Source organism: Felis catus, chromosome B3 (genome assembly GCF_018350175.1).
Source record: "Felis catus isolate Fca126 chromosome B3, F.catus_Fca126_mat1.0, whole genome shotgun sequence".
In the NCBI taxonomy this organism is placed as follows: Eukaryota; Metazoa; Chordata; class Mammalia; order Carnivora; family Felidae; genus Felis; species Felis catus.
In genome coordinates, this window is record NC_058373.1 from 117,742,862 (window position 1) to 117,764,978 (window position 22,117).

Genomic DNA, 22,117 nt, shown 5'->3' on the forward strand with positions numbered 1-22,117 from the left:
TAATTATGGCACAATGGTGTCAGGCACTGTCTGAGGGACACGAATGACATCATCTTTGCCCTCAAGGAACACATCATCTGTTTGATGAGAAAGACTACGAACAGTCATATTATAATAAGCGCTAAACTAGTAGCATGAACAAAATACTACAGAACGATACTGAAGCATATGTTCGCATTATGATTTTCGCCATCTTACATGGTTTGGGTGGCGACCCCCAGCTTTGCCTTTTGTTCAGCTCCATCTCCATTCTCTCTGACAACAGACATTCTTGCCAACACAGTAAATAGCACTAGCCAATCTGGAGCTCTTAGTTGATCTGGATGACTTCGTCCAAGAAAATCTCCCTGACCACGGTGGTCCCCAGCAAAAATAATTACATATCACCCCATGATGCACTTATACATTTTTAACTACTTGTAAATATCTAGTCTGCCCAACTAGATTGCCAAAAATCCAGCAGACACCAATTCCATTGGCCCCATGTTTAATTTCATCCTATCCTTCACAGGGCTGAACAGTTGTACGCGTGCTGATGCTATTCAGTCTCTAGTTGTTAAATAAACAAAGGTATATATGAAAGAAAGTATTCGCATCCCAAGTGCATAAACATGGTATCCTGAACCTGAGCTGAAAGGACAAAGGTCTGAATCACCAATAGTGGGAGACATCAATCATATACCCCCTGATAGGAGGCCCTGAGAAGGATGCAACATCATTTCTGTGGCACTCTCACCCGAATTCATAACCTGACTGTAACTCTTAGAAAACAGTACACAAACCTGAAGTGAAGGGCTTCTATAAATTGATTACCCAGTAGTCTTCAAAAAGCATCAAGGTATGAAAGATAAGGAAAGACTATGGAACTAATGACTACAGATTAAAGGGCGTTAAGAGGACAAGACAACTAAATACGACATGTGATCCTAGATGAATCCTGGACTAGAAAGAAGACATCGGTGTGACTACTGGAAGAATCTGTATAAGGCCTGTAGATTGTGAGGCATTGCATCAACGTTAATTTCCTGATCGTGATCATGGTACTGAGATTATCTGAAGAATCTAAGTACAGAGTACATAGAAATTCTTTGTATCATTTGTGTGAGTTTCTCTGTAAAATCTGAGATTATTTCAAAATTAAAAAATGTTTAAGTCTTACTCATTGGTTGAGGGTCAGTATTGAGATACTTTGTAAACCTAACTGCCAAAGCTTTTAGCTAATAACTCAGTTCTGAAGGGGACCTTCCATCATTCTCAGCTGTTTTGTAAATCAATCAAGCAGAATGGTTTTTCCTGTACTGTTATTTTGAGAAAATGGTCAGAAATCACTTTTATTAAGCACCACAGTACCATATAATTCAATTCTTTAGTGTTAGAGGCACTCAGGCATGTGAAGTGTTCATTCCCTCCACCTCATCACTTCCACCCTCACCCCCACCCTGATGTCACCATCAAAACATTGGCCACGTAAGAAACTCAACCTTAGTTCCTTGGGAAAGTTCATAAGGACTTCAATACTGCTACTTTTCAGCAGGGTTCTGATGTGATCATAGGTTGGGTTTTGTTTTATTTTATTTTTACAGCATTGAATACCTCCTTTCAACCCAATAAGGTCTTGAATGAAAAGACCTCAAAAGCCCTTGACTCCTTTTACTCAAGAAATCTTCAAACTATGATCAACGGAGAAGTCAGTGTAGACTGTGGAAAGATTATTAGGAGACTCAAACACCGTTTCCTGAGCCTGGAACTTCAGACAGTCACCTAACGTGATCAGTCTGTTTCCTCATCAGTAAAATGGGAATGAATGACATCTATCCTACCCCACAGGATTGCTTTAAGAATCATCATGTGGGGCGCCTGGGTGGCGCAGTCGGTTAAGCGTCCGACTTCAGCCAGGTCACGATCTCGCGGTCCGTGAGTTCGAGCCCCGCGTCGGGCTCTGGGCTGATGGCTCAGAGCCTGGAGCCTGTTTCAGATTCTGTGTCTCCCTCTCTCTCTGCCCGTCCCCCATTCATGCTCTGTCTCTCTCTGTCCCAAAAATAAATAAACGTTGAAAAAAATTAAAAAAAAAAAAAGAATCATCATGAGATAATATTGATTATATATTATGATAGGGTAAAAAAAAAATCCATGTGCTAAGGATAGAGAAATTGATGCAGAGATTCATGGCAACAAACTCACACAGGGACTGAGTCCAGAACCCAGAACTTTTTATTTCTACTCTAGGTTTCTACTCACTAGATCAAAAACGCCTCCCTCCAAAAGTATACAACGCAATTCACTTCACTTCCAAAGGCTAAACCACATCTCCTGTGGAAAAATTCCTAATATATGAGCCTGTTCAAACTTTAAGTACAAGTTCAAGATCATATTCATCAGATGTAACAGGAGGCATATTGGGATAATATTAATTAATTTTATTCCACCATGAAGTGAGTACCTCCAAACAGCTTTTAGTTCTCTCCCCGAGTAATGATCTTGTGTTCCCTCAAGTGCTATATAAAGGCAATCGCAGGCTGCAGCCCATTAGGTGCAGAGAGGGATGCACAGTAAGCAGGAAGGTTTAAAGGGGTACAATTGATGTGAACATCATATTTTTATTAAATCCTTCTCTCTAAAATACCAGTAGCAAATTGCATTACTGACTTTAAAGTACCTTTAAAAAATTAAATGCGTATTTCTCACTCCCTGGGTTACAGAATACAGAACCCGATTTCTACAGTCTCAGTAACAGAAATAAAGGATTAGATTGTTCTAGGCGGGAAAAAACATCAGACAGACAGCAAGAGTCATCACTTTTACATCAACAGTTCTCCCCAGGGGATTTGAAGGTTGTAACAAATTTAGAAAGTTCTATATCTTTGGTTCTCCTATCTTTGGGTTAAGACGAAAAAAATTAGGTGACACTTCTGAAGCATTCTGGGTGGTGCTTTCCTGAGCTGAGGACAAAGGAAACTAGTCAGATCGTTTTCATCTTGATGACTAATTTTTTTTTATATGGAACTTGAGCAGTGCTACTCATTTAACAAAAGCAACAACAAAACAATAGATGTGTTCACTGCTCACACAGCGCTTGCAACTCCTGAGGTCACACACACACACACACACACATACACACACACACACACACACACACACACACACACACACACACGGGGGACTTCATTCCTAATAGGCATCAAGAGGGAATGTCTAGAAATGATGGTTTTGAAGATGAGTTCTCTGTGACATTCTGCACAGAATTTTAACTGGAATTGTACTTTGGGTGGTCTAATTGTCTACTCTTCAGGCTTGAAATTGCTTTTAATAAGGTTATCTTTTAAAACTGTATTCATTACAAACGTCCCTTTCTTTGGTTGGACCTGAGAAAAAGTGAGGGATATCTATCTATCTATCTATCTATCTATCTATCTATCTATCTATCCATCCATCAGCCATCCATCTATCTATATCTTCCCCACTTTGAGGAAGTATTCGTTGGAAAAGGAGTATTAGTTGAAAGGAGAGCCAATTAAACCATAATCAAAGGAGGCATTATAGTTCCAGAAAAAGCTCAAGGAAAAGTATTACAAGCAACTGTAGGAGCTATTGGATCAGGCTCTAAAGGAAAGGGTTGAGAGATTCACCCAGTTAGCATAAAAGTTGGAAATAAACTTCTTCTCCCAGAATACAGAAGCACCAGAGTAGCTCTAGATGAGAAGGATTATTTTTTATTTAGAGACAGTGGATGACATTGTTGGAAAGTATGCAGATTGACATAAATAACTACTTAAATGGCATCACGTGAAGCTGCCCATTCCACTGAAGTTCTGAAAGCTTTCATGATGTCCGTGTCTCTATTTTAAAATAAACTAATGAGGGCGCCTCGGTGGCTCAGTCGGTTGAGCGTCTGACTTCGGCTCAGGTCATGATCTCGCGGCTCGTGAGTTCGAGCCCCACGTCGGGCTCTGTGCTGACAGCTCAGAGCCTGGAGTCTGCTTCGGATTCTGTGTCCCTCTCTCTCTCGGCCCCTCCCTCGCTCATGCTCTGTCTCTCTCTCTTTCTCCCAAGAATAAGTAAAACATTTTTTTAAAATTTTAATAAAAAATAAAATAACGATATTCAAACTTCAAAAATTATAAATAAAAAAATATTAACCTATCTATATTCCTATATTCCATACATAGGAATGTGCAAGTGGCAGCACAGAACAAGGGTAAAGGAATACAGGTCCTGGAGTCAGGTTGCCAGGGATCGAAATCTGGCTCCTTATTATCTGTGAGGGCTTAGGTACATTTCTTAACCTTATTACTAAGCCTCAGTTTCCATATTTGTAAACTGGGGCTAAGACAAGCACCTACTTCCTGGGGTAATCATGAGGATTAAATAAACTATCCTAAAGAAAACACTCAGAAAATGCCTGATACATAAATATTGGCCATCATTATGTAGAGAAAAGGGGATAAAGTATAACATCAACCATCAAGGCATTCGAAAACCCATGACAGCCAGCTCCCCGCCTCCTGTGCCTCCTCTGCGTTTCCTTCCTTCACCTTAAGACATTTGTCTTCAAAGCCACGTTCATGCCAGTCTCTCAAACCTCACTCAACCTCTCTGGATTGATCTTTCTCAACTGAAAAGTGGAAAACTTGAACTGGATCATCTTCAAAGTGCCCTCCAGTTCCTTTTTGTTTTTTTAAAGGATGTAAATTCTGACTGAGTCTGTTGGAAGATACTATAAGCAAGGTGAGACAAGGAGCTCAGGCAATGCTACGACACATTACTACGCTTGGCTGGCCACACCAAATGAGAAAGATGAGGACATCTACTACCCCCAAAAGGAGAAACTGAAGCCCAAGCTCTGCTAGTAAAATTAAAATAGATAAGCAATGGCCATCCTTGGATAAATCTTTCCATGGGAGTTTGCCTTGTGTAGACAGTTCATTTTGGTTCTCCTTCCGAGCCCCAAGCTAGAACTCCGAAACTAGGTGGCTTTTTGTAATTTAAATTTAGTCGATTTTTTTTTTTTAACTTCCAGTTCAAAGGCAAGCTGTCCTTGAAAATTTTAGGACTACAAACAACTATACGGATTTCAAATGATAGTATAGATCGGTTGGACATATTTTTATTAACTTGGAAGCTCACACTTCATCAACGAGAGCAAGTTACAATGCTATGAATCCAACAGCTAAGTCAAAGTAACAGAACAGATGACAAGGAGGAGAATGACAGGAAGAGCAGGCTGCATCCTCAGCAGAAACCAACTGGAACCAACTACAAGGGCTTTTTCACACACGTGAGCATGCAGGAATATTACAGCACAGGAGGTTTCTTCCGTATTTGCTAGGAACAGGGCCACACGCAGATGAGGCAGAACACCCCCAAAGTGGGTGAGGTTGTTCTGTCCTCTCACAACTGAGAGCAAATGCCCAGGTCAGCTCTTACACATTTCAAGCAGGAGAAACGTAGGAGTCCCTTCCGTCTCAGGCTACCAGGGAAGCACAAAGAGTCCATTTGTGGGTTTCTTTGCTTAGTCTTTGCTTTTGTTCGGTTGGTTTGTTATTTTAATGAGAGGTCTAATTCAGGAAGATTTGCAAAGCCCGGATTGTCAGAGCAGATCTTCCCAAACCCTTGCAAGCAGCCTGTTGCCTGGGCAGCTACTTGGATCTCCCAACCCAAGCCAAATGGCAGTGCCCATGTCTCTGGACCTGTGCTCCCATGGAGGCTGGAGACCCTGACCACACTGATCCAAAGAAGTTCAGAACCTTCAGATCAGCTCAGCTGAGTATTTTCCTAATCAGAGGTCCTCTTTAATTTGGACTCATCCCCTTGGCTGTAAAATGGGAACGTGGAGCAAGGAATACCACCCTGGACATGCAGACCCCATGTGGCCGTACTCGCTTCATTCCACCCGAGTACAGCAGCCAGCTCCGACCTCCGATCCCTGGACTCCACCTGCCAGGTGCAGCCAAAGGAGGCAGACTTAGCCAAGCACTTCCCCCAGCCATTTTCTCTGATGGTTGAAGCCAGAAGCCAGGAGCCCACCATTCTCCGTACAGGGCCCATCCCATAGTCCAAGCAAGCCTCAGTTCCCACACGAGGCCGGGGCCCACGTGGGTAAGCATGCACACACAGAAAGCAGAGGGCCAGGCGGAGGACACGCCGGTAGCCACACCCACGCTAACATGGCGGTGGGAACCCAGAAAAACAAAAGACAAGCCGGGGGGAGGAAAAGGAAAGAAAGAAGGGAAAAAAAAAAAAAAACGATCAAACAAAAAACAAACAAAAAAAAAACCAACTATGATGGTTTTGCCCTCACTGTAAGACAGGCCGGCTAAGACATACCTTTTGACTAGGACTGCACAGCTGTTCGTTCTTGGGACTGCGACAAGGTGGATGGTCTTCTCCATCGCCCCAGGGACCTTGAGCAAGTGTTGCTTTGGTTTATTTCAGGAGGTGCTATTGGAAACATAAAACAAAGTGCCTGGAGGGCACTATAAAAAAAAATAGAAGAAGAGACACGGGAGACTTGATCATCCAACGGGAATTTATGTTTGTAAACAGGGGCCAAGGGGAGAGGGAAATATACTGTGAGGTATCATTCTTTCTTCCATGAGCGCGGCCTCGGGTTGCTTTGTCACCGCTGAGTCCATGACTTTCTGTTTATATTCCATTCCTGCATTTGGAAATTGCTCTTCGCCAGGAGGAAAGTGAGGAAAAACCCAGCAACGACACCACAGCGGCTATGCTGGCGGAGGGGAGGAGCCCAGGAGGCGCTGGAGGGAGGCCACACGCGGAGGCCCAGACTTCCCAGGAGCTGCTGACATTTTCTCGCAAGCAGGGAGGAAGATGGAAAGGTCAGGGAGCAGAAATGGGGAGGGGGTCTGCCGTAGGGAGCCACACACTCCGTGGGGTACAGAAAGTGCCATCATCTGCAGGCGAGGAAATCCTCCTGACTAGGTGTCCTTGAATCAACCCCTCCCCCAGCGGCTCTCTCCCAAGCAGGATATCACTTCAATTGCTTTGATTTCCCTTCGCTCTCTCTCTCTCTCTCTCTCTCAAAAAAAGGTCCATTTCTAATCATAGCTAGAATACATAAATAATAATTTTTAATGTTATTCGTTCTTTGTTTCCAAACCCAATGTTCCTCCTCTCTTCATTTTGCCAATAAATGGGAAAACTGAGGAAATCGACTCTGCTCGTGTCAGAAAGATCCCCTCCCCCCCCCCAAAGAGAGACAATCCACCTAACTTCCCATTTCTATGGAAAATAAACAGTACTTCATGATGCCATCTCTCTGAAGGACTGTTATCCTGCTCTTTTGTTCTGCTTTGTTTCAGTAGTTTGTGCTTCGGCTGTACATACCCAGAACGGAGGGGAAGGGGGAAAGGATGCGAGGAAGGAGACGGGAGAAAGCAAGGATGGAGGGAAAACCTAAAGTTGACTTTCATTGAAAAAAAATATATATCAGACCCAGAATAACGACCAAAGTCAGAGGGTGGCGGCTAGTCGCCCAGAGAGTCTGGTCCGTGGGTTTAGCAACTGCCCTTTTTATCTGCTGTGGGTGAACCCCGGCCACTGCGGCGTCCTCGGCAGGAGCGAGGCTCTTCCAAATCGTCCTCATCAAAGCCGTGGAAAGTTGACGTGTCACTTTCTGATGTGGAACCGAATAAGTCCTCCGTGGTGCGTGCTGCGGCCGCTGCCTCCTCCTTCCTGCCTTCTCCTCCCAAATGAGCTGACATGTATGATGAATATATCAGCACATGGGTTAAGCAACAGACAGCATCATTAATACTCTTATTACATTCTTACAATGTTACTCTTAATAGCAAGATCATAAACCATTTCACACCAGGAGGGATTAGCTGGGTGTATCACCTGGTGATAGGGATTTAGGGTAACGGGACAAAGCCAGCGTTTCCAGGGAAAAGGATTCCTCCCCCTCCCAGAAAAGCATCATCTCTACCAGAATATATACGTCCACAGCTCTGACAGCGACAGATTCAACCGTGGTCTTTCTTTCTCCTCTTCCGTATGCACACATATGCATGCACGCTCGCTCAACCCCGCCCCAGACAATGAGTTTCCTTGGTGGTTTTTAAGCCTGGTTGGTATTTCTTTGGTGTTTTCGGTTGGTGTTTCTCTTTGAACATTGTGTGTCCTTCACTTTGACAGTCAGCTTTACAAAGGTATTACTGTCAGATAACCCATTCGAGGTGGTTATTTTTATTTTTATTTTTATTTTATTTTTATTTTTACCCGCTTCTAATCCCATTGTTTCCGCACCCTTTCAATTCTGCCCTTACACCATGTAGTTCATTTGCCCTGAAAGCACGAAGAAGTTGGAAAGTCTGATAAGTGGTAGGTAATAAGAAAGTCTCTCATTTTCCTTAACGACTGGAGGAAATTTCTGTGATCTGCACCTGCATCCGTGAGCATGCACATATACAGCTGTGTGCCCACACGTGCACGCGTGCGAGTAAACACACATACTCCAGCCGCTAAACATGCCCAGGTCTTAGTTACTCCAGAAAGTCCAGAGTTGTCAAATCTGCCTCAGAGCACTAAAAAAGCAGGAAATAGGGGTTTGTAAAGCCTAATAAAATACAGTACCCTGAAATCTATAAAACTCAGGTTTAAACTTATTCCCCTTGTAAATGGGCCCCAGGACTGCCCCCAAATGAGGTCACGATGTTTCACTGATGGTGTCAATTTCAGGAATCTCACTTTCTCCCCAGGAAACGGAGGTAGTGGAGTAGATGGGAAGGGGAAGAGTTTTTCTGAGCTTCACAGTCTTCCTTGGAAGGACTCCAAGGAGGCCCTAGAGAAGTATTCGCCCACCTGCCTTAACAAGCGTATCTCATGGGCTAACGCCACCTGTTTACTCCCAAGGTATTGACTATTTCAGGAACATCAGAGTCAGACCTTGACTAAATCATCCACCAAAATTGGCAAATGCAATGAGAACACCTAGGCTGGTACCAAATGGCCCCCTGAGTCACATAGCAGACAGATCCTGGGAAGAAAAAGCTGAATAAAGGCTGTGAGGAGAGAGGCTTTGGACAGACAATACCGGCTGCCCACTTTTGGTCCCCCACGGATCAGATTCAAGTACCCCATCTTTTGTAGGAAAGGAACGGGGAAAATTATAGTAGTTTGCAGTGAGAATTCTGAAGCCTCCCTCTCTAATGCACCCCAAACGCGTAACAGTCCGTCACATTCTGCCTATCACTCCACCAGGTGACTTTGCTCCTGGCAATAGAGAGTCTGTCTGATCATTTGCTTTTAAAAAACACTGAATTGCATTTCGCTTGTTGCGTTTTCTTTAAGTATTTCTAAAACTATTCGTTTTCTTTTGAGTATTTAAAACCCAGAGTCCAGTGTCATAACAGCCCTCTCTCCTAAGCTGGCAACGGTAGAGTAAAAAGTTCAACATTAGGTATTAGGTTTGGAAAACAAATGAACACAGACAGGCCACCCTGTCGGGTCCTTAAGAGTTCCATGAGGGTATGTGCAATGGAAACCATGGTCCTTTTTCAATTACTGAGTTGCTACTCAAGTCAGTCTGGATCCCTAAACAACCCAAAACCCAAATATAAAAGGTTTGCAAGCAAGCAAGGGAAGAACTGAGTTGTTGCAGTAAACCCAGGTGTGGTCATCTCAGCACTTCCCTTGGGACTCGGAGCAGGAAAGACCCTGGGGAGGAATATGGAAAGGAGCAATGACTTCTCACCGCTAGCACGAACCACCCAACTGAACTGTATTTCGCCTACTAGTCAGCAATGGACCAGACTAAAGATGAATCTGCGATCTTTTCTCCTCCCTGCCTTGTGCTTTGGCTCAGCTGGGACATAAAACAATATGAAAAATAGGTAGCACCAACCAATCATGACCAGCCAAAAATAATGGTTTGGTTAGAGTTGAAAAACACAACAACTTGAACAAAACTTGAAGACCTGAACTCATGTTGAGAATGAAAGGATGAGACCATGGTCTTTTTTGGTCATTTTAGTCTTTGGAGAGGTTAAAGATGAAAATTTCAAAACACGCCAAATCGATTCCAGATTAGCCCTGGGAATACCTGTCCTTTTGCTCCCGTGATCTATCAGGGTCTCTTTTGTCTATTTTATATGAGAAAATGGGATGAGTGGCCAATGGAGGTGGTATTTACGCAGCTGCCCGTGAGCCCAGGGGTCTCAGACTCCTGCAATTCAAGATGTGGCTGCTCTCCCTATGGTCATGCTTCCACACTCTTCCAGTTCGCCCCCGGCATTTCCATAGAACAAACGCATCTACTCGTTATGTGCGCATCATCCGACACAAGGAGGCATGTGGCCCCGTGCCTCTGGGTCTTTCCCGGACACTACCTCCCTGCTGTCCACAACACACACAAAGAAACAGCCACCTCGTGGAAAGGCCAGACACAAGCCAAAGACTCCTTTCCCTTTGTGCTCCATCTCGGGGCATCATTTTGGTTCTTACAACTCAAAGAAGAAAAATATGAAAATGACCTGAAAACTCCTCTCCACTCAAAATCACCACCGTCACTTCTCCACGCGAGCCTTCAACTCCCACACAAGACAGCAGAGGGGTGCAAGTGGTCCCGGTCTATGGGCACAGATGCAGGTAGGGGCCACACTCACCAGAGCGTCCACAGTCCGCACAGGATACCAGCTCCTCAGGCCGCCCGCTCTTCTTGTTCATGTTAGAGCCCCCCAAGCAGAAGTCACAGTAGTTGTTGGGAATGACTGTCCCATCCGGTCCTTTCTGGGCTATAGAAACATTAAAAAAAAAAAAAAATCCGATTTTTGACTGCCATGAGCTTCTACTGGCCCCTCTTCTCCCATGGCGTGACAGAATCTGCTCCGGAAAGAGTATCAAGTCTAGGATATGAGGCCTTGTTACAACGAAGCGATTAAATTGGGCGAAGTTTTCTTTTTGATCCTCTTCAGTTCAACAGTTCTAATACCTTGCAAGCCATCCGGGGTTTAGTTTGATTTTTGCAATATTTGCAAAACCCATCTCTGTGTTTTGACAGAAACTACCCTTGCTCCTCTGATGGCATTCCCTGGATGAGCAAAGCATCTAGAAGGCCTACTAGTCAAGTAAACTTCTCTCATCACTGAACAATCAGCCCTCAGGGCTTAGGCTCAAACAGCAGGTAGCAACCATAAACATTGGTGGGATGAGAGGGAGAGAATGGCCAATGCCTAGGCCTTGCCCTTGGGAAAGATGCTCTTATTCAGGAGATATTCCTTCTGTCCCTGAAAAGAAAAAACAAAGAAGGAAATCTCCTTCCAGGAAGGACAGTGAGGATGCTTCTGGGCACTCTGATGAACATCTTGGCAGGTACACAAGGGTCCACTCTTACTCGGCCTCATCTCCCTAAAGTCCAGACTCATTGGCATGGAGAAAACTCGGGACTAGTTCATCAGCAGACTTCAAGCACCTAGAAACAGAACTGGACACTTAGCCTCGCCTCATGCCAAAGATAGGTTGAATGGTGAGTTAGTGAGCGCGTCTTGAGGCTTAAGATCTTCATAAGCCACCCCTGCTGAAGGTCCTCATTCAAAGGCAAAGAAAAATCTTAGGACATGATCTTAAAAACAAAGCTTGCGAGAACGGCACCTATTGTCAAGCACTGAAATCATTCTCAGTTCCTAGGAGATGGCTGAAAAGGCTTGGACAGGTTTCTTTGCATGGAGAGAAATGCCTCCATTCTCCTGGTTTTCGATCCTCGTTGTGGAGATTTTTTTTGTCACGTTAACACTCCCTGTTTGCAACTAAGAAGAAAAGTCTGTCTGTTTATGGGATCAGCCTAAACCACAGGGGTATCTTCTTCCTCACTATACCCAATGTCTGCTGCTATCTTTCATTATTTACTGGCTAACATTAATCAGGGTCCCGTAGGGTACAAATCTGTAAAAGGAAGCAGATATGTGAGCAGAAATACCATCCAGACAGTAAGTGATAAACGGATTCACCCACTTTAATATGATTCCCTCTGGCCTTCGCTTCCTCCATGCCTCTGCTTTGCCTCCAGGAATAGAAAAACTTACCTGGGAAGGCAGAAGACAAAAGCTTGCAGAATCACATTATAGAGAGTTAATCCATTTATCAGTTGCTATTTGGATTGTTTAATCAGTTTCTAAGTCATTGATTTTCATCTTTAGGGAGGCAGCCAATTCTCTGCAAAAACGTGTTGGCTGTTGGGGACAGGCAGAGGAGTTGGCCACCCCCGTGGCCTGTTGAGTGTCTTCATCAAGGACTGTGTCTTAAAGACATGACATGTCACACAGAACGGTTTTGCAAATAATCTCCAAAAATCTCGCAAAAATGTTACTCTAAAATTTTCACTGTCCGAGTCCAGAAAGAAGCTCCTTTCTTCTTTCTCTCTTCTTTGCCACGTCCACCATGTTTAGAACTCCCTTAAGAAAATCCAAGCATGTCTATGAAGCAAATAAACTCAGGGTTTTCCCATTATAGACTATCCTAAAAATCAATCCAAAAGTGAACAGGAAGAAGTGGGGTATGTGAAATTAAGGGGCTGAGTGTAAACCAAAGCTAACTTTCGTCATTGATATGAACTAGAAACAAAATGTGGCCATGCCAGTCATAACTCAGGTAGCTTCCCGCATGAAAAGCGATCAAAGAATTCCACGTAGATCATCCCACTAAAAGTCTCAGGAACCACATCCTCACCATCTGTCTCTCCTGTACTCTTAAGGACTTTCTATTGTGTCAGATTTCCTCTCTTTTCACAAAATCTTAAAGCAACCAAAGAATCTGGTTTTCTCCAACACACTGTATGCCTTGCGATTTAGGAGGATGAAGTAGAACATAGACTATAAGAACTCCCAGGTAATTCTTTACAATCTTCATCGCCAACAGACCATTGGATGCCCTCATCGAATCAGGAACTCTAATACCGCAAGAATTAAAAATTCAGAAATGATCTAGTAGAGCAAAGCAGATAGTGATAGAGAAATTGGTCCTGTGTCAAAAAGCCAAAGGAACAGCATTTATCTAATGAAGAGAAGTTTCTGAGAAGACTGGATCAGAGCAGGATCCCCACGTATATTTGTGTTGGTTGCTGGCCATACAGAGTGCCTGGTCAAGGGGGTGAAGAAGGTGCTAAGACCCCCGTTGTAGGCCCTGCTGTGTGTAGCTGTGACATGTCAGGGCTGGGGGGGAGGGGAAAGGTATCATTTTAGTCTAGCATTGACCCAGTATACAAAGTGACAGTGAATATTAGGCTTCATTTTTGGCAAAAGCCTACTCTCTTCTCATAATAGTGAATTCAGAACTTCCTTTCATCTTGGTATAATGGTGTGGGATAGACTAATCAATAGCTTTTGCCTCTGGTCCTCTTATAGTTTTTGGTGTTTAGAATTGGTTTCAGGGTGATTTTTCCCATAAAGTTCTCCCAACTCCCCAGCCAAAATGGCCACTCAGGCCTTGGGAGGGCACTCTGTTGACATCGCTTTTATGACCCTTCTCTTGTTTATACACATGTACTCCGGCCTCATCGACCTGTACTAAACGATCTACTCCTCCAGGTCGGGCACCATGTCTAACTCATCACCGGAACACCTACATGGCCTGCGTGCAGGAAATGGTTAACCACAATGTGTAGGATGAATGGCTTAGAAAAGGATGGCAGAGATGTGAGTAGACAGCCCAGTGACACCCCTGGGACATCCTCCTAGTGGGGACAGAGCACTGTGTTTGCTCGCCCTGTGGCAGAGTTATCTGTCGCTCGGAATATCATTCACTACATGGTTTATTTCCCAAATCCTCAGAGAGAAGTGCTGGTCCATGTCTAGATGGATTGGTCAGTCATCTGGCCTGGCATCACGTCTAGCTCCCGGAGTAAACCAGAGTGGGTGGCTGAGGGCCCTGGGCTGCTGGAAGAATAACACTGTAGCCCTACTATGGTAGGAGAAACAGCATCCTGTTCACAAACATACAAAAAAAGTAGAAGACTGTGATTCATTGTCTCTTGAGAAGGGGACACCCGGTTGCTACCCACTCAGTCTCCCTCTTGTTCAATGGCTTCTTGAAAAGAAAAAGAAGCAGACATGCACTACGCTTCAAAACTGTGACAGATCTTATGCTGGATGCTTTACATACATTGTTTCATTGATTCTCACAAAAACTTTGTGAAGTGGAGATTATTTGACAGATGAGGTAACTGGGACTCAGAGAGATTAAGGGGCTGGCTTCAGGCCCGTTCCAAAGTGCAGGAGGGGAGATTCACCCCTGAGCTGTCTATGTCCCCAGAGACTCTCTGCCTCCTGGAAAGTCCAGAGGCAAACACTTCCTGGCCATACCTCGCATATAAAATATTTCATAAATCTCTTTCGAGTCAACTTGATTCACCCATATGTCAATTAGGAAGCCCAAAGGGACAAAAATTATTGAGATCGGCCTGATAAAAGCAGAAATTCCCTTTGAGCTTAAATTTGATGTCCCTACCACGGTAATCCACGCTGGGTGATCCTGTTTATTGTCACATACTCTGTGAAAACACTTCTCCAGAGAATTCCAGAAGCTCTGGAAGGAATTTTTTCAAGTAAAGCTTACACCACAGCTATACTGGCCTATGGCCTGACCCAGCCATGAGCAATTTCCTGGTACCGTGTATGAGATCATTATAAAAAGGATTTTACTATAAATAGGAAGCTCACCCAGACCTGGTGAGAGGGATTTAAATAGAGATTCTGCTTCTGCCTCTGGGAAATCGAGTCCCACTTTATAGAATAAGACAACAGGAGGGCAAAGACCCGAGTGGTATCTCGATGGGAACGTCCGTAAAGATGGATTTGGTTTTTCATTGATTAATGTTCACGGGCTGAGATCATATAAGAGATACGAGGGAGCTGCCAAGAAAAATAAAGTGAGCCCGAAGAGTTTAGGAATTTACCTGGGGGAGATAACTCTAAAAATCTCAAAGGGGGAAAAAAATGGAAATCAAGAACAAAGTTCACAAAAATACACACACACACACACAAACAACAGAAGATGGGAGGGAGCATTCCAATCAAACCAAAAGAAAGGAAAAGCCAAGCCCCAAACAGTCTCCCCGCCACGGCCGGTAAAGGGTGAGCAGTCATTCTGGAAAGGTCTCAGTGTACACTACGGGATTTTTTTTTTCACTCTGATCAGGCCACGTGTCTATGGCAAACAAGGCCCCGAATCTTCCCTAAAACTCCCACCCACACGGGGCTGTCTTCGCCCCTTTCGGTCTGATTTCTGCTCTGACGTGCCTGCCCCTCATGAAAAGAAAGCGTGGCGGGGACGGCCTGGCCGCCAGCAACATCCCCTCAGCTGGTTCTACCAAGACCAAAGCTGTGTCCCAAATGTCCTAGGGAAATAGGAAGCAAGCCAGGAGTTGAGGCTCCTCTGTGGCACATCCACAAAAGCGTGACTTCACATCCTGAGCAGAAGCTCAGCCGGCCTGCCAGGGCCTGGTGTGCACACGCACGAGGCCGTGCTCTGTGCCCACGACCCAGCTGCAGCCCAGGGACCATGTCTTCCAGGGCCTGCTAGTTGGGTGTGTGGCCCTTGGGGAGCCTGAGGGGCAGCGAGAAGAGCCCTCCAGGAGGAGCTGTGCCTCGCCCCTCTCACTTGCTCCCCCACCGCCCTCCACGGCTGACAGTTCCCATCCCTCCGCAGGGCTGACCTGTTTCCATGGCAACCGGAATCCTGGGCTCTGGCAGCCTCTGGTCTTGCCACCTGTTATTACTTCATCTCTCAAGTGTAAAGCATCCTAGCCGGTGCCACTTGGCTGTGCAGAGCGCATCTTCAGAGGACGGAGTAAAGAAAAGGGGAGAGGAAAGAGGGAGAGCGGAAAGGCAGCCCCAGGCTGGCCACACAGGACACACGGGACAGGCCGGGCTAGGGGAGGAAGGGAAGGCGAGGAGGGAGGGTGTAAGCCAACGTGCCTTCCCTTCAGAATCAGCGAGCAGGCCTCAGCTGGAGGCCACCGCCACATCCTGCTACCTTGTACCCAGCCTTTAATGAGGGCCGTGGGAGGGGCAGGGAGCGGGTGGCCGCTGGGGCAGCTGCACAGAGATCCGCGCGGGCCCACACAGAGCAGAGCAAGGAGAGGGTTAAAGTAGCAAGATAAAGACTGTGGGGAAGGCTGGACCAGAGGGCAAACAGAGTCTCAAAGCCTGGATAAATGGCCTTAATTCTCATGCTCTTGCTCACCCTACTCCTTACGTGTTTACTCATATAAATTATCCCCAAGGCCTGACACCTTTTTTCACTGCTTCCCGGGAACTGATGAAAAAATAAATCCTACAGATCCAAGGAATAAAAATGTTGGGATTCCATTCAGGCCGGTTCTTCTTGGCTACAAACAGCAACTCGGGCCCCACCCCAGGGCTCCAGAAGGAAGACGAACGATGCCTTCCTCCCTGAACGTGGAAAGGCAAGGGGCCTGGGGAGCCTGGCAGCGAAACGGACTCCGGGGTCCACTCCCCACACACCCGTTAGGCCACGAGAGTCCTCAACCTCCCTCATGGGCCATTTTGCCACCTAGCACCGAGGACAAAGTGAATGTACGGTAAGGATTAAGGAGACAGTGCTGCTAATGCAGAGTGATTCCAGGCACTGAGATTAGTCCGCCGGGAGAAATGAAGGCCAAGGGCTGATTCAGTGAGTCTCCACGTTTATGGACGGGCCTCAATCGCCACAGTCCATGTTGTTCAGGGCAACACGAGGAAGAATGAGCTGAAATGGCAGTGCGTGCCGCAAGAAAGCTGGAAGCGAAGCCAGTTGAACAAAGGCGCAGTAGAGGCCTCCACCCGCGGGAAGATTTCCCTGGGCCAGGGGTTGAGTGCATCCCCTTCGAGAGGCAAGAGAATATACTAGCTGGCATCGTAAGGCCCCTTTTCGGCCTATGATTTGATGATTATGAGAGGGTGAAGGAAGGATCAGAAAAGTGAGGTGTTCCAAACCAGGGGAGCTCAGCATCTCCTCATGTGCTCTGCTTGTGGCCATGTCTCTCTCCCTGTTCATCGTGAGCTCCCTGAGCGGGGTCTTTAATCGCGGAGTCCCCAGCACCCAGCACAGCGACTGACCCAGCACTGGCAACAAATACTTAACGAAAGGGATAGACGATCTTCACAGAGGCTTTTTGGACATAGAAAAAACTCAGGCAGAGGGGAGGCAAAGACGAGGAGTGGAGTGGATGTCAAGTGTCCCCTGAGGACCAAGTGACCATTCTAAGGCACTGCCAGTGTCAGTCCTGTTCATAACGGGGACAGAAAGAGGGAGCAGTAGAAGTAACAGGCAGGCCCATCAGAGAGTATAATGCTGTGATGGAGAAAGCCACTGGACCCGCCCTCCCTCGGGAACCCTTTCCTTGAGGCATTTCTTGGAAAACCAGGAAGGAAGGACTTAAGAACTCCCAGACTCCGTTGGTCCCACAGCCCCTTGAACCCCATGTTTGGTCTCTCACCAGGGGCCCTGCAGCAGCTAGAGAGAAAATAGGCCATCTTACTCTGCGATTGGATGGCTGCAGGATCTTGATCAAAGTTTTAAGTGTGGTGTCAGTCACCTCACCCTTCCTTGCGCCTACCTTCTTTTCCCCCATCTTTATGGAGTGCAAAACTCAGACCATTAGACACACACCTTGATAATATTTACCCCTAAACACTGTGCCGTAAAAACAGAAAACATGTCTGCTCACATCTATGTCTCCATCCTGACAGACGTATTTGCTTAGAGTTGCAGTTCGCCAGGAATTTGGATACCACATCACCCATTCTGGGGCCAGATGGTCACATGACCCATCAGTAACGTCCTTTGTGCTGCAGCCTCCGGCTGGCAACTTTGAGTCTGTCACTGATGCTTCGGAAAAGCGAGGAAAAGACCAAGCAAAGCTGATTACTTTTCTCGGTGCTGATTAGGGAAAGCACAAGGAGATATTTCAATTTTTCAGTGGAAGGTCATATGGGTCAGCTCATGCCCTGGTGTAGCAACTTGTTATTGCCACCAAATGAGTCAGTTGAAGGGAAAAACGTTTAATCTGGGAGTAACTATGTCAACAGGGCTCTGAATGAAGTGGTGTCCTTCCCCTCAGAGAATTGCAGGACATCTCGGTGCTTTAGAGCAGGATAAGCCTCGTCCGTTTAAGTTGTCAGGATATTATTATTGTGATATTAGAATTCAGCCAGCCCCCTTCCTCTCTTGCTCCAGCCTTGCCTCTCTCCACACCTCTTCCCCACCACCTCCAGGGGGCGCAGGTACATGTCAACCCCAGCTGCCCACAGGGGACCAGCATTTTCTAGGTTCTCAAGACTGAAACACAGTACTCAGGGAAAGGAAGAGGATGCGTCTCAAGCGTAAGACCTGAGGATTACAACCGAGTCAAGAGACTACAGAGCCAAAGAGCAGCCCAGCCCAGGGATGAGGGCCCCGATGGGGGACACACCCAGAAAGCAGGCCAGGAAGCAGGTGCTGGGAGCCACAGACATGTTTGCCATGGGTAGGCCGGAGCCTTAGGAAAAGAGTGGAAACCAAGTTTATCCTGTGGATTTAATAGTGCAACCTGGTTCCTGGCTAGTCATCTGAGTGAATCGACAAGATAAAATAGACTGAACATCAGTCTCCAAAAAGTGGATTTCTCTAAGGTAGCGGTTCATCTGGGAACTTGTTAAAAATGCAAATTCTAGGCCCCTACGCCAGACCCACTGGTTCCAAAATTGTGCGGTAGGATCCAGCAGTCTCTTTTTTAAGGAACAGGTGATTCTGACGTGCTCAAGCCTGGGAACCACTGCTCTAACACCACACGTGTGTCACATACATTTTCTGTTAATACTGCACTTCATACGAATTGTCTTATTTAATCTTCACATGACCCTAAGAGGTAGATGCATTAATGTTTCATTTTACATCGTGATACTTGGGGCACAAGGAAGCTACGTGGCCTGTCTAAGGTCATGTGTTAGTAAGTGGCCCCACTGGCTCTGTACCCGGGCAGTGCGGCTCAAGCCCGCCTGCTACTGATCTACGATGGGCTCAAAAACCATACCCCCGTGGGAAGTCACGTCAGAGCTTGGCAGGCCCAAGGCCCAGAGGTTGGCAGGCCCTGGAGGGCAAGGAGTCTCAAATTTGAGTGCCGTGCAAACCATTTAGGGAATCTCGGTAAAATGCAGATTAGGATTCATAGGTCTGGCTTGGAGCCTAAGATTCCATATTTCTTATCAGCTCCCCCACAGGGTAGCCTACAGTCTAGGTTTGCCTGGCACGGAGGGGTTCCCAGGGCACAGACTTTCAGTCTAAAAGTGGAAATGTCCTGGGCAAACCTGGATGAGTTGGTCACCTGAGTCCTAGCTGATGTTGAAGCTGCTGATTGCACTGTGAGAAGCAAAAATGCAGGCCCTCAAGGTGCGATCTGGATCATATTCAAGTGTGATTTAAGTTTTGAGAGTGGAATATGGCATAGTCTATTTTATACTTTAAAAAGATCACTTTGGGGCACCCGGGTGGCTCAGTTGGTTGAGCGTCCGACTTCTGCTCAGGTCATAATCTCACAGTCTGTGGGTTTGAGCCCCACGTCGGGCTCTGGGCTGACAGCTCAGAGCCTGGAACTGCTTCAGATTCTGTGTCTCCCTCTCTCTCTGTCCCTCCCTTGGTCGCAGTCTGTCTCTCTCTCAAAAATAAACTTAAGAAAGTTTTTTTTTTAAAGATCACTTTTGGGGTGCCTGAGTGGCTCAGTCAGTTAAGCGTCCAACTTCGGCTCAGGTCATGATCTCATGGTTCATGGGTTTGAGCCCCGCGTCAGGCTCTGTGCTGGCAGCTCAGAGCCCGGAGTCTGCTTCCGATTCTGTCTCCCTCTCTCTCCCTGCCCCTCCCCCCACTTGCACTCTGTCTCTCTCTCTCTCTCCCTTAAAAATAAATAAACATTAAAAAAAAAAGATCACTTTGGCCACTCCATAGAGAATAGACTCTAAGAGGTAAAAACAGGCTGAGAGGCCAATAAAGAAGGTGCAGTGATCCAAGAAGGAGTTGGTGGAGGCCAGGAGATGGAGAAAGGAAGACAGATGTGGAATACCTTTTGGAGGGGGAGCTGATACAGTTGTGAAGGAAAACAAAGCCAAGGATGAATCCTAGGATTTCTACCTTAGGCACAGCATTAGTTTTTTTAAAGAACGACGTCAGAAAGAGATAGATAGATAGATAGATAGATAGAGATAGATAGAGATAGATAGGAGAGCTAGAAAAGAGCATGAGACACAAATGAGAGAAAGATGCAAGAAAATTACTGAACTAAGTGATGTATGATTTTTTTTCTAGAGTAAGACTCATTTATGAAATAAAATCGCAAGCAGAGTTTGTAATGGGGGGTTCCTATAATACTACAAACAGCTAAAGTTAGTGTTAAAGATTAAATGTGCCTATTAGGGACTGAATTGTGTCTCCCCCCCCAAATGCATATGTTGAAACCCTAACCTCAACATGATGGTATTTGGAGGTTGGGCCTTGGGGAGGTGATTAGGTTTAGATGAGGTCATGAGGATAGTGGGATTAGCGGCCTTATAAGAAGAGATACTAGAGAGCTTGCCTCTCTCTCCCGACATGTATCAAGGAAAAGCCATGTAAGGACACAGTAAGAAGATGTCTATCTCCAACCCAAGAGGAGAGTCCTCACCCAACACTGACACTGCCAGCACTTTTATATTGGATTTCCAGTCTTCAAGACTATGAGAAGTAAATCCCTATTGTTGAAGCCACCTATGGTATTTCGTTAGGCAGTCTAAGATGAGTACCCATTAATACATCTGTTTCTTTTGAAAAGCCACTGTTGGATATGATGCACTTCACGATTGGCCTACAGGTGAAAATTGAGGGACGTCGCTAGAACTGTGACAAAGATCTCATCTTTGGGATTAGGATCCGTCACTTGGGGTTCCAATGTCTTGACTTAATTGAAAGGTGTCCAACTCAAGCACACTCACATCTCAGCTTTCCATCTTGCTCACCATGTGACCCGGGGCAAGATACTCATCCTTGCTGAGCCTCAGTTTCCTCCTGTGCAAAATGAGAGTAATAGCATGTGCCTCACGGACTATGAACTCTACACGAGACAATGTGCGTGAAGGACCTGGCACCTATTAGGTATTCTGTCATTTCTTCCCCCTCTTTCTTCTCCTATGTGAAATAATTTAGCTTCTGATAAAGGAAGGGGAAAAAAATCAAAGGCCTACATCAGTAAACTTTCCCAAGAGGTGACACGTGACCGGAGAATTCGCATTCACGCTCCAAGTCCCTGAGCACATCAGGTGGAGTCTGTACCTTGGTGTCCTCTAGGGGACACACAGCAGCTACCTCACAGGGTTGCTGTGAGGAATGACTGAGACGAACGTGGCACGCCTAGCACGGTGTCTGACACGTTCAAGGAATGTCAGCAAGTATTATTGTCATTGTCATGACTCAGGACAGGGGACTCCTTCAACTCCTTACCTGAACGTTCTAGGTAAGTAGGCCCAAAGTGTGAGAGAAATGAAAGAGGCTCACAGAAAGGCAAGTTGGTGGGTGGAGACCCTGTCCTGGGGAAATGGGACAGCAAACACAGGGATGCTACACTTGGCCAGATTTCGTTCCACAGCTTCCTCCCGCTGGGTTTCCTGCATCCATCTTATTTCCCCAATTAAACCAGAAATTGTCCTAGGGCGAAGACGGCATGTTTTCGCTTTTTTAGAGGCCTGATTCAACGGAGCCCCACAAGTGGTCACAGGCTCAGTAAGCGCTCAATAAATGCTCACGTTTAGCCTGTGCTGAAGGACTGGTGTCCTACAGCTAAGGTTTAGCAAGGGGCAGGGGGCGGGGAGGGGGCGCCAGGGCCCGGCCAGGCTCTGATAGCTCCGCCAATGCCACCGAGAACCCTACAGGCAGTTAGTGTCCTGGCATCACACGGCCACAGACAGGCCCCGACTCAGATTAGCCATCTGTGGTCATGGATGTGCTCTGTCGGTCCGAACGGCACAGAGATGGGATAGGAGCATTCACAACGTGCAGGCATATGGTGCCCAACACCCACATCATCGCACCGCAGACCCACGCAACCCCATGAGGTCACTTTGGTTATTCTCTCCATCTCACAGAGGAGGCAACAAAGGAGCAA

The 22,117-nt window shown here is 46.1% G+C and overlaps 1 protein-coding gene across 8 annotated transcripts in view; it reads right to left on the minus strand.

Moving 5' to 3' along the window:
* The window catches only part of DPF3 (double PHD fingers 3), a 307,348-nt gene that overhangs the window by 54,844 nt on the left and 230,387 nt on the right, over nucleotides 1–22,117 (minus strand). For 5 of the 8 annotated variants that reach the window (XM_045060175.1, XM_011283320.3, XM_045060176.1 and 2 more), the window contains exon 8: nucleotides 10,623–10,751. In XM_045060175.1, coding sequence (XP_044916110.1) covers nucleotides 10,623–10,751 — 129 coding nt within the window. Of the gene's footprint in view, nucleotides 1–6,324; nucleotides 7,715–10,622; nucleotides 10,752–22,117 lie in introns of all 8 variants that reach the window. The other 3 variants (XM_045060173.1, XM_045060172.1, XR_006599771.1) reach the window with 2 other exon arrangements.